At 33.5% G+C, this 13,831-nt stretch overlaps 1 protein-coding gene across 7 annotated transcripts in view; it reads left to right on the forward strand.

The window, feature by feature from the left end:
- LOC118189173 (uncharacterized) overlaps window positions 1–13,831 on the forward strand; it is a 298,250-nt gene that overhangs the window by 183,583 nt on the left and 100,836 nt on the right. For 5 of the 7 annotated variants that reach the window (XM_085808704.1, XM_085808699.1, XM_085808700.1 and 2 more), the window contains one exon: window positions 8,481–8,540. In XM_085808704.1, coding sequence (XP_085664830.1) covers window positions 8,531–8,540 — 10 coding nt within the window. In that variant the 5' untranslated portion in view covers window positions 8,481–8,530. Of the gene's footprint in view, window positions 1–820; window positions 1,005–5,899; window positions 5,977–8,480; window positions 8,541–13,831 lie in introns of those variants that run through there. The other 2 variants (XM_085808701.1, XM_035359733.2) reach the window with 2 other exon arrangements.

Raw genomic sequence — 13,831 nt, forward strand, 5'->3', positions numbered from 1 at the left:
AAAGTAGGCGGCCAGTGCAACTCTGATTAAAAATCTAGTTATAACCACGTGCAGTGCTGATAAGCACCACGTGTTTCTGTGATTCCTATTTTCTTCTTTCTATGTATTTCTTTCTCCTGATGAGGAGGGACCTTTAGCTGCCCTCGAAATCGATTGAGTGTTTCATTATACCTACGCTAAATATAAGGTTGTTTTTTTACGATTTTGATTGTCACATTAGCGTGTTTCTCTTCTAGTCTAACTTCAAAGATATTCAACATTCAACGGAAACTGCAAACGTTCCTCGGTAACTTCAAAGAAATAACCATCCACAGCGCAGGTGTAGAAAACTGATAGTATCGTTGCGGATATTTACGGAGATATTTTGTAGGAATAGCAGCCATAACTGAATAAATAAACACATAATTTTTCTCTTCTTCAAGTCCGGGAACTTTTTAACAGTTGCTACTGTTACTCCGATTTTAACTAGACTTTCGTATAAAATAAGAAAAGAAGAGGTGTTTTTTTTTAAACATATCAACGGCTGCATAGGCGTCTACATGTTTTATCTCCAGATGTAAAATGAATACAAGCCAGTCTTTCACGAAGACATCCCGTGCCTCAAGACAAATTGCTCTCCCTTTCTTTTGTCTCGTGACTGGTTTAATAGTCAAACTAAAATCAAGTGACTTCATTGTCCTTGTGTACTTTGCCATATTCCATTATACAGACATAATCAGCCACTGCATTTAATTAAAAACTATTGAAGTATTATTTTGTTTTCATTAGATGCAAAAATTAAAAATTTTTTAATAATCTGACAATCTAATTTTGTGCTTAGCGTGGATAAGATCCGGTTCCAAAGCTCGGCTGCACCGGTGCTTTCCTTTCCTCATATGTAACGTGAATGCGAGCCAGTTTCCATCAAGATGTCATCTCTCCTGTTAGGCGGATAGCCCTCACGTGCTTTGCTGTATTCGAATTAAACAGAAAGAGATGTTATGCGCAAATCTGCAAAGATAAAGGTAAGCGAATAGGATCTGGTAAAGCGGAGTTTTATAGAAATGAGGTTTTAGGTGAAGAATGTATTTATTTTTAAGCAAATTATAGAAAAATTATAATAAAGAAAGCTTTCATATATTTCATAACAAGACTTCTTGCTTTTCCGAAACTTTTTGAAGGATTAATTTCCGATTCATTCATTTTTGGTTCTTTCTGATAACTGTAGTTATAGTGTTGATTAACTGAAGTCAATCAATAAATTTTCTGCAACATTCGAAGTATTCAAAGGTACGTTTGAATTCCGTTGATATTCTTTTAATTTCGTAGTTTATTATTTATTCGCAGAATTGAACGTGTAAGCAAAATGTAATACATGATTAAAAAGTTATCCTGTTTTTGTGTAATTATATCCGTGAATTACTATTACATGTAAACATCCAATGTTAAAATTGCAGCTTTCAAAAATTATAAATGGTTCTTCAATTTATATCAAGATTTTTCCTTTAATTATTTTCCATCTTCCAGACATTTAAAGATTATTGTTATTAAAGGCTACTGACTGAAAACCACGCTAGTCAAACTAAAATCAAGTGACTTCATTGTCCTTGTGTACTTTTCCATATTCCATTATACAGACATAATCAGCCACTGCATTTAATTAAAAACTATTGAAGTATTATTTTGTTTTCATTAGATGCATTAGTAATTCAGGAACTATCAAGCAGTCTAAATATTCCAAAAAGTTCAGTACTTGATGATTTGAAGATTTGGTATGTAAGCTGCGACGATGTATGTATACGCCATATTTTAGCCGAGAGGAAAATGCTTCCTGGAATTTTGACATGTGATTCTTTGCAGGGGGGGGGAATAAAGAAACTCCTTTTTTTAAACGCCTAATTACCGGAGATAAGGAGTGGATACTATACAATAATATTACAATAAAAAGATCATGGGGTAAGCTAGGAGCGTCTCCTTTAGTACCATTGAGAATGGGTTGCATTTCAAAAACGTAATGCTTTTTGTATGATGGAGCTATAAAGGAACTGCAGTAAAGCGCTCAGAGCTGACTAATTTTCGAGGTGTTCATATCCAGTATGACAATACTCGACTCCACATTTCGATTAATGTCAAACAAAAACTCATTCAGTTTAGCTGATATGTTTTGTGTTACCTTTCATATTCACTAGACCTTACCCTGCTGAATTTGTATCTCTTCAGGTCACTTGAAAAATTGTCTGAATGGCCTGAAGTTCACTTCTTTGAAGAATGTCAAACAGTACCTCAATAAAGTGTTTACAAATAAAAACCTAACAACTTTTTTAAAGTAGAAATTTTCCAGCTACCAGAGAGATGCCAAAACGTCATAGAACAAAATAGTGTTTATGTGCTTCAATGAAGTTTTCGTGTGTGTTTGTACTGCTTCATTTGTATTTATCAACAAAAAACCAGAGAACTTTCTAAATAACCAAATATAATTTTGAAGCAATTTTTCACACATAACTTCGTCTCACGAACAAACTAATAATCTCGTAATTTTACTATTTCCGCCATAGGAGAGAGAGTGTAAAATTGTCATTTAAATTAAATTTATATAAAACTTTTAACTTAGTTTCTGATATTTTGGCAAATTTTCGAAAACGGTTCGATTTGTCAGACTGTTCGGCGTCCATTATCTTAAAATTTCAACATCCAAACATTAAGTTTTCACAGATTATGAGACAAACTCTTCGCTCTTTCTTAAATTAAGAATGATAAAAAGATATTAATTGAGTGATTTTCTAGACATTTTTTTAAAATTTATTGCCGTATAATTTTAAGCAGAAAGGGTTGTTTGTCTTTTTTACTGTGTCACGTGATTAATTTAGAAACATATTTTCGAAGCTATGAGACACATTTGTCTCGCTTTTGCATAGATTTCTCTAATATTGATTTTATTTATTTATTAGTCTCCCTACCTTTGATAAGTAAAATTCCTTGCGAAGAAATTAAGCTTACTGTAGAAGTCTTATGCATTTTATAAATATTACTATGAGACACATTTGTCTCGCTTTTGCATAGATTTCTCTATTGATTTTATTTATTTATTAGTCTCCCTGCCTTTGATAAATAAAACTCCTTGCAAAGAAATTAGGCTTACTGTAGAAGTCTTATGCATTGTATAAATATTACTATTAGTTTCATTTCGTCAGTCTTAGAAACAACCGAGTTTAAGGATAGAATAGCGTTTAAATTTATTTGCAATGAAATTTACTGTAATCTTTTTAATTTTTCCATTTTTATAAGTTCATGTTTGTATTTTTCTCAGCACTGTTCATTTAAAAAATTGATCTTCTTAATTTAATTCCGAAATACAATATTTTATTTTATGGGATTTTAAAATTCTAACATCCAAAAGTGTATTTATTACAAAGATTTAATATTTTCTCAGATTATAAAAGAAACTCTTCATCCTCTTTTAAAGCAAGAATGGGAAATTAAGAATATTAAATGAATAAATAAGGATACATGTATGAAAATGTTACATTAAGGATTATATTTAAGTGACTTTCTAAGAGCTAACTAGCTTCTTTCGCAAGCAGCCATCAGACTTTTATGCTAAACTAGCCATTATATCCTATTCACTGCTATTGGTACAGGTTGGTTGGACACCTGAAATTCACCATTGACTGTTCAGTCCTACCGCACTAACTGTGCCGTTTCGCCTTAGTTTTGTGGAGAACAGCCCGAGAGCGGTCCAGGGGTACCCCATCTCTTTTGTCCTACCACAACCTCTCGAGAGAACTTTATCTCACCTTGGTCTTGCTCATATGTACCGAATGTTTGGGAAGTTGATAATTTATCTGAGGGGAAAAAAATTCGCTTATGTTCAAATATAGGTTGCTGTTATAAGGAAGGTCTTCCAACAGAAAACTCCTAGCTTTTCTGTAGGAAAGATATATGTAGCTAGTCATCCGGAAATAGGTAACAGCAAATTTGCTACCTGGTATAGATGTTTAGACGAATTATCAGAGTTTCGCGGGTTTGATCTCTCAGCTACTGGTCGGCATACCACATGCTATCATTACTGTCGCCCTTATCGGAATAATGATATGGCTGCCGGTATGGTATAGGTATGCTGGCTGCCGTATTGTTGGGCCTGAGTTCGAAACCCGGAGAAGGCATGGATGTTTGTGTCTATGCGGCATGAGGGCACTTAAAGTACTGGCTAACCGAATGTACTGTCCAGTGGTTTCGTGTTTGGGGAAAAGAGATTGGAAACCACAGGATCCATTCCCCTGGCTGTTCTTCATCAAAACTGGCACAGAGCTGTGCAGTTATGGCGGTGAAACTATACCTGTACGACTAGTAATGAAATTCTGGTGTCCCACACACTTCTGCCTGTACTGGTATCTTCACTGCCTTTCATGACCGGCTACATTTCTTGAGACATTAATGATGGTCATGGGAAAGCTGCAAGCTGATTGTCGGTGCTTGATGACTGGGACGTGGAGAATGGGTTTATATGAAGAAGGTTTTAATTTTCGTGTCAGATCAGTCTCCTGGTCGTGAGATTTTTTTTTTTTTTGTTTGTTTTGTTTATCCTTTAACTTAGTTGACTTTATCGCCTTAACGAGTAACCATATAATTTAGTAAAATAGTGTATTAAAAATATTTGTAGCTAATTTTAAAATTGGGAAATGCATAACAACGATATTAATTTTAATAACATCACAATATGCTTATAATAGTATAATTCATTTTCTCCTTTAAAAATTCTATTCAATAGAAAGTCTTTTTCAAATGAAAAATTCGAAAGAGGTTTGCTTCAGTAATTAGAATATTAATCGAATACTTTAGTGATCGTTAGTTATTATTGGGTAGGGTAAATTTTGATGGTAGAAACGATTTTTTGAGTTTTAATTGCATATCTAGATGTGAATTTTAACGCTATAACCCAGTCTGAAATATTAAATCATTCAAATATTCAAAGAAGAGAATTTGCCCTTTTTTTTTTTTTTTTTTTTTTTTTTACTACTAGGAATCGCAATGCAGGCATAGGGCCGAGAATAAACTCTCAAAACGAAAGTTCGTTGCAATTCAGAATTACAACAAAATATCACACTGAAATTATTGAAATGTGGTGAAATACTGAGGAATAAAATTTTACTGTGGAATAATGGTAAATTTTTATATTTTATAGGACGCGTAGCATTATTTCTGTATTTAATCTAATCATGACGCAAAAAACGCATTTTACTCGTATTATACCTGCGATTTATGTTCCCTGTCCTTTGCAAAGTTTTCCTTTCTGTATGTTAACTGAGCTTCAATTGTTTCTAAATAAAAGAAAAATCTTGTTTCAAATAAATGTTATCAATCATTATTTGAAATGCCAAAACTACTTCTCTTCTTTACAAGGTCTGTTCACAGAAAGAAACAAGTGTCTCGGTTCTAAAATGATTACTCACTGTTTTCAAATGCTTAAGTTCAAGCTTCCGTAGTTTATTTTGCATTTTATTTATTTTTAGCAAAACTACAGTATAATTCTCCTTATAGTGATAGCAGACTTCTTTTGTGTAACTTTAATGACCATTGCTTAGAATCTTTGTTTCAAATTCTAATTAGCATGAGAGGTCGGTAAACTAAATCGGTTGTTATTAAAGATAGATTATCTTATATTATTAATTCGTTCTTACACTGGATTATTAAATTAAGCTGTAAAGCTGAAAAATATACAAAAGCAGATAATAAATGTTACACAGTACAGCATTTCATTGAATAGATTGTTGTCACATTCGCGATTACATTTCTTCTTATCTCGTTTTCAAGCTGTTTGAAGTGGAGAGGAATACGTATTTGCTTGTGTACATTTTGCAGTTGACTGTCACCATATCAATAAAGTTACTCACATAATGCTGTAACAGAGGATGATACTTGTTTATTTCCCATCTTACGAACTATTTGATTTCGCCAATTTTCCTACGGTTTGATTTCTTATAGTTCCATCATTTTTGTGTAAGTTCTGAATTTTCCATAATGATTGTTTTTGTCAATAACCTATTTATTGTGAAAATATTTCAGCTGAAATCAGAAACTAGGTACATTTAGTAATTGGTGAAAACAATTTGTAGAATATTTTTAATGCCATACTTATCTTACCATAAAACACGTATTTAAATGCTCTGGAAGAAACGAATTTCTTTAGTGTAAATAATAGTGTAATTTCTTTTAGTGTAAATAGTAGTCGTTAGACCGTAATGCAACATCTTTTTTAGTTTCTAGTCCTCAAAACTTTATTCATGTGCTAATAGAGAGAAAAGTTAGTTAATTTAAGACAACAAACATGAATGTAATGATTAAATTTATGTCTGATCTTTTAAGCTTAAAATTAGGATGTTTCATCTCAATTTTGTTTCTGTTGCTAAATTTATCTGTAAAAATTGGTTAGGTAATATTTCTGTACGAAACGGTGTTTGCTTTGTAAATTGAAGCACATCTAGCCCTTTTCAGGGTGGAAATAATTCTATAATTTGTTTCCAAAATATATGTTCTAAGCGTAATATTTTATGTACTTTTTTACAGGAGAATGAAATTCATGTAAAATCTAATTTCTCGTCTTGGTAATGAATTTACTAAAAATATTATGACTAAGTCTAGAATGAAGGAAGGAATTATATCCTATTCACTGCTACTGGTACAGGTTAGCTGGACACCAGAAATTCACCATTGACTGTTCAGTCCTACCGTCCTAACTGTGCAGTTCTGCCTTAGTTTTGTGGGAAAACACCACGAGGGCGGTCCAGGGGTACCTCATCTCTTTTGTCCTACCACAACCTCTCGAGAGAACTTTGTCTCACCTTGAATTTAAAAGCCCTCTTGCCACGCAAACACTATAACGCTTACAAACCTCCATGCCCTCTCCGGGATTGGAACCCAGACCCATTGGTAGCGCAATCAGCGTCACTAGCCGTTATACCGACTGGGCGGATCGCTGCTTCTGACTTAAATTGCTGATTCCTTATATTTACACCAATTTTATATAATATGAGACCTTTGTTCCGTTTAGTGACTCATCAAATGCCATTCAGTTAAAGTTGCATCATCAAATGCCATTCAGTTAAAGTTGCAGAGTATTGGGAATTGCCTCGGTTTCCATTTCGTGCGGTTGAATAAACTAGTTGCGTGACTTTAGTGGTCTTCTCATATGTAGCATAAACACCCGCCATTTTCGCTTAAGAATTCCTCCTCAAAGGCAGCTGTCGCTGAATTGCATTGAATTGTATTATGGCAAAGCGTATAAGGGCTACCTCTTTAGGGGGTTGTCTTCTTGGAGGACTTTTTAAGGGAAATTGGTTGGTATTCACGTTGCACATCAGGAAATCCACGAAAACAATCACGCAGCCAGTAGTTCTCTTGGATTTGCACCTGATGTGTTGGGCTTAAATTTAAAAAAAAATCTATCGATTTCAAGGGCGAATGGGTAGAGGCCTGTCTTCGCCTTCGTAATCGATAAGAGTTTTGTATTTTTCTTTACGTTATTACGAAAACCATCACTAATATTGCTAAATGGTCTCCTTGTGATATTTATCGTATTTCATTTAATAATCCATTCTCCTCATGATAAGGTTTTGAAAAACCCCCTGTGTGCAAAGTTCCTTGAAATTTTCACAGTCTATTTAATAAAAGTCTTGATGAATCCTTAATTGCAGGATCATTCATTCTATTTTTCAGTCTTATAACATTTAAATAATTAATCAAAATATGTCCTGTGTAATGTATTCAAGCATTTAAACGTTTGTTTAATGTGGCGAAGAAAACCCATGTCGCACAAATATATCTCTAAATTTCTTACTCTCTTTTTTTTCCCCGACTAAATATACCAAATGCACCTCATTCCTTATCATTCCGTCCTTTTAAAATATATATGCTTATATAGTTTCATAATTAGAAGAAATTGGCACAACCATGAACTGTGTAGCTGTTTGACACGGGAAAAGTATCATTAGTAAAGCATAATAATTGAGTTGTATGTAACAGGACGAATTAACGAGCTGCATTAAATATAGTGCTAAATAAAACAACGAAGCACCTTCCGTGCATAACGAAGTAGCTACACAATAATCTCTTTTCCTGTTAAGGTCAAGTACATTTCTGGTGAACCTGATTGTAGCGATTAAGAGCTAATAGTCTATTCTGACGGGGGGAAGTAAATTAAACTAGTTTCTCTCCCACGTTTGTTGTGTGCAGCAAAGGCTGCAGGTAGGCATCTCATGCACATCAAGTTTTCGATTTCCACACGACTAGTTTATTAAAAGTATTGATAATTTTGAATGAAGCTGTATTAAAAATGATGTTTGGCAGATTTTATTCCAAGTCACGTAATGGCTTTCTGACATTTTTTTTAATATATGCAGAATATATATGCTCTGTACACGGTTTAATAGAGATTGCAATTCATGATCATTCCCTTTCATATTTGCTGAAAGTGTTAATTTTTTGAAATTTCTTTTATGTTTTAGAAGACGACGAAGAAAGTATTTCTTCAGTCCTTTCTAGTTCCGAAATCTGCATGCTGGAGGGTAAGTTTCTTTGAAATTCAGAATTCTCGCAGATATTGTGCAATGAATTCACTTAAATGTATAAAATATTTGCTTACTACATCACTTAATTTTTAACATTTCGCAGTACAATAGTCTTCCTCTAATAAATATAACGTAATTAACTCATATTTCATTCACATGAAATCAGTGGAAAATTAGATCATCAGATTATTATGAAGCAAATAGAAATTAATGAGTAGTGATAACATTCACTGATTCATGTGGAAGCTCAAAAATATTCATACGTAATTCAGTTTCTGTACATGTTCCTCTGTTATCAACATGCATCTCATAACCTGTGGTCTCAAAAATAAAATTTCAACTAGCGAAACATTTTTTCACCCTTGGAGGTTTCTGTAGGTCATTTACTAATGCATTCATGTTAGATTTTTTTTCCATTTTGCATACTAATATTTCAACATACAGCCATTTATATCGTTAAACCGTTAATTCTAATCAGCGGATAACTCATTTACAAAATTCTTAATAATATCTAATGGAGAAAATTTTGTTTATTTTATTCATTAAAACTTCATGTATATATTTTCGTTAGTTGTCGGAAAAGTTTCTTTTTTAAAGTTCAAGGAAATTACCACTCCAAAGTATAATTTTTTTCCTATCTAGAATTTTTTTTCAGTTTTATCTAGAATTTTTTTCAGTTAGCTAAAAGGCAATCGATAAAATATTAAATGAGTTTATATTCCCCCTTTTTGCTTTATAAAAGAGGGATTTGATCTACAATTCTTTGAAATAGTTAAGACCTCTGAAGGAGTGCGTTGTTGCTCCTGTATTTTAATGAAGTAGCCTAGAACTACATTAAAGCAAAAAATATAACTTATTCCACATACAGAAACGAAATTCTTTGCCGGGCGTAGTGTAGCAGCCTTTCATTCCTAGCGGACCGCCAGAGTAGACTCTCAGGGGAGAGAGAAGTTGTGACGTAAAAACATACACGTTATGTGCTCCTTCTTGCTGATTTGGTTGATGCGTCGTATCTCTCGCTCGCATGAACGAAATGCTATACCTGTTTCACTTCAGTCCAGTATTTCATTATATATCACAAACATTTCTCTATTTTTGAGAGGCAACGTTTTTGGTAATTTCATGATATCGTTCATGTTTGTATTTTTCGAGAATGTCAAATAAACAAAATGATCAAGAAAGGTTTTTTTCCTTAGTCATTTATCCCAGGTATGAGTTGGCAGTTGCAATATTTCTTATAATAAAGTAGAGGATTTGATGAACATACTTGTTAGCACTAGGATTCGATTGGTTTGTACATATAAAAGGCTAGCTTATTATGAGGAACAAACAGCACAGCTTATTACATAGCGCGAAAAGTCTTGTTAGTAAAATATTCATTACGCTTTCCTAAATTGAATCCAGAAAACTTCCATACATTTATGTAAACATTTCGTTGAAATATTTGTAATGAACAGTTTCATGAGGTCAGCTACAAATAGTAAGAGCTGTTTCACTGAAAATGGAATCAGTGAGCCCTAAGAATGAATGACTGAAATTTTGCAGTTTAGCATTAAAATCTTGGGAAGCTTTTTCATATTTGCCACGTTATGTATGTTGAAAAATGGTTTAACTCAGCAAATTCCTTCTTTTACGTTCACACGACTAAACACTTTTAAGATATATACTATTTTATGTTTAAATAATAAAAGAATAGGGAGCATTTGAGAATTTTAGAAATTTTGCTGTACGGGAACCAACCATGTAAGACATTTTGCAAGACACGTACAGCGTTCTGCCTGTTTTTCTAAAATTTCTACCCTATATTAAGAATAACTGGAAGCTCATGTCTAAAATTAATATTTAAGGGAATCGGACCTGCCGCCTTCTTTTTAACACTTCGTGTAGCTATATGTGAAGTCAGTTTTTGAAGGTATGGGGGAGTTCTACGAAAACTTCTATCTCATTTCCATTCCAGCCAGCGCTTTTACGAAAATTTTAACCCGGGTTGAACTACTGGTGTTCAACGACTTTACCGTTGGGCCGCTGATGTGACAAATTCGTTTTGGAAGGTATAGGATTTCTATTCTGGTTATAATCGCTTATCTTGCACTTTCTTTTTTTAATGTAATAATGTTTATTTATCATAGCTGTACTTGACGCTTCTATCACGATAATACAGAAATGTTGCAACAAGACATTATAAATATTGGAGTGGTGGTGGAGAATATGTATACATGAACATGAATCTAAAAACTTCCTTTGCCGTGCGAAATCTTCAGTTTGATTTCAGAACGCAATGACATGGTTTCGTGCGCTGCGTTTGCAACGAAATTGACTTCGAATATATTAGTAATGATGACATCTGAGCTGACATTTACAACTCGAAAAAAAAAGTGCTTTTGAATACAAAATTACTATCATTATTTTATAAAATAATAATTTGCACCATTTTTTTTTTTTTTTTTTTTTTTTTTTTTTTTTTTTTTTACTTCAATATAAGCTTTCAGCAGCTTCAGCCAGTTTTCTTTAGAAGTCCTTAACCGAAAGCATACCTTCTCTTTTACAGACAGCCCTATATGTGTTTTGCCATAATCGATTGAATAACAAAATGGTAACTGTACATGAAACAGTGTTTGGTTAAAGTTGCAGCATGCAAATTTTGAATTGACGTAAAAACATGAACATTATGTGCGCCTTTTGCTGATTGATTGATGCGTCGCATCTCTCGCTTTCATGAATGAAATGCTACACCTGTTTCACTTCAGTCCAGTATTTCATTATATATCACAAACATTTCTGTGTTTTTGAGAGACAACGTTTTTGGTAACTTGGTTCATGTTTGTATTTTTCGACAATGTATTTATAGAGGAAATTGTTCATTAATGTTAATAAATAACGTTAGAAATAAACGTTTTGAATTGTCGCAGTTGCCATTATTTTGTAAAAGAAGGGGAAAAACGAAGCTTCGATTGATTAAAGTCGTTAACTGTGTCGATTTGTTGCTTTACTAATTTTTATTAAGGATAAACTTTCCTGTTTGCTTTCTGTAGTGTTACCTAAAATTACATTTATATGCATGAAAATAATGGTTTTTCTTAATGCAACCAATCAGTTTGATTTACTTTTTAATAAAATGAGTAAAAGGCAAAGCCAGTTATCATTTTACAATTCAATTTGATCAGTCTGTTTCTAAAATGCAAATTGATAGCATGAGTTCGTCCTAAGGAATGTCACACATTTTGCGTTAAGTACGTCTCCCAGCGAACTTCTACAGTTCAGAGTTTGATTTCAGCGTTTATGAACATAAAACAATTTTATATGACACTGAAGTATCCTCCTTCGAATTTGGAAAGGGTTATGGCAAAGTTCACTAGGGTTATCTGCCTAAGGGTAGGCCTTTGGGAAGGACTTTCTAGGAAAAGAGGGCTTATGTTCTTGTTACACGTGGGGAAATCCGGGAAAAGTACCCCGCAACCTACCCACTAGCCGTGATTTGAACATGAGTTTAAACAACCAGTGTTCAGATGTTTGAAGGCAGACAGTCTTTACTCCGTGGAAACAATTTAAGATCTGAAAGTATTTCCAGGAAGCCGAGAGAAGGGTCTTCTAGTTAAAAAGTGCTTGTTAAAACAGGTTTCTGTCTTCAACTGCCCGCCTCAATGGGAACTTGACTGCTGGTCAACTGAAGGAGCCAGAAGTCAAGTGGTTGTGCTTCACTCACTTTGCATTAGAAGGCTCTTCTGATTTGGTACAGATAATTTCAACAGTATGCTTTTCTTTAGGAACTAGTAAATGTTCAATTTAGCACTGTGCATTTATATCTGGATTGAACCGTTAGAACGAAACACACCTTAACAACATTAGGAACATTACCGTTACCGCATGGCAGATGTAATTGTTTAGAGAGACGAATAATTATCAATGAACGTACTCCCTCTTCCTATGCATGTTCTGTAGAGCATTTGTTTCTGCCAATACATCAAAATGAAGTCTTCCAAATTTAGTAGGTCTTATTAGAAGTGGGTGTAGATCCCACCTTCATTTACTAGATTATGACACGCGTCCACGTAGAGCAGACCTGGTTGATGAATTTATTTAAATCGAAGGTATGAAGTAAAGGTACTGGCCTGTCAAATCTCTTAATTTTGAGCCCATTGAAAACATCAGGACATCCTTGGAACAAATGCACGGCAAAATTCTTCTCTTTGAGCTTTTATAGCAGGTATAGCCAACCCGTAGCATGACGGAGTTTCAACTGTGGCATGCGAAGACGTATTGAAAAATTAAAAGATTTGAAAAAATAATAATACCATCTGTATGAACAACTTCGTCAATAGATGCACACCTATACACACTCGAAAAAGTTTAATAATTCAGTTTCTCTGCTAGACATTAATTGCTACCCAACTGAAATCTAAATCGAAACAATTGACCTACAGCAGCATACTATACTGAAAAGCAAATATAAGGAACTCATTTCAATTACAAGTGATCCAAATTATACTGAATTTTGGAAATTTGTACCAACGAGCAATTTTTCAAATTTACACGATTTGGCCGTCAGATATTTTTGTAGGTTTGGATCAACATATAGTTGCGAACAAATGTTTCCTATTGTGGACTTAATAAAATAAAAATATTGTTCAAGATTAACTGATATGCACCTTAAATACCTAATTTTGTTAGCATCTTGAAGAACTAATCCTAATAACTACATATGCAAAAACCACATTAATTAAGTACTGACTGATTAATAGTTATTTATAATTAAATGTTTCAAATTATTCACTTTTATTTAATGCATAACCTAACTGCCTGAACCTTTAAAAATGTTTATTACAATAAATCCCTAGTTTACATGCTTGTTTTATTTTTTAAATGCTTACTACTCAGACTTACATAAAAAAATTGGTTATTTGCGTAAAAGTCCCATAATCAGTATATAAATACTACTTTTTCACCTTTCTATATTTTTTAGTATGCTGGAAAAGTTGGAAATGGCACGCATAACTTTTTTTTTCTCAGATAGCAGCACTCTTTCCAAAAAGGTTGGCCACCTCTGTTTTAGAGCCTTGATGACCATACTGGTTAAATAGTAGAACATGCTGTCCCAGGTTTTAACTAAACATGTTGTTGAGAACAGGAAAACACGTTGTGATATATATGTACGTCTTTCATACTCCTTTGTAATAAGTCTGAATTTGTTTCCGAAGCGCTTTTTGAATTTGTTTCACTTTCTCCTAAATTCTGGTTGTCTCGTATCATTTGAGTTTTATATGTTTTAGCTGCGTGCTGTATCCATTTGT

The sequence above is a fragment of the Stegodyphus dumicola genome, chromosome X1 (assembly GCF_044657685.1).
Source record: "Stegodyphus dumicola isolate Sdum_Otavi_A_Nest chromosome X1, ASM4465768v1".
NCBI classification, from domain to species: Eukaryota; Metazoa; Arthropoda; class Arachnida; order Araneae; family Eresidae; genus Stegodyphus; species Stegodyphus dumicola.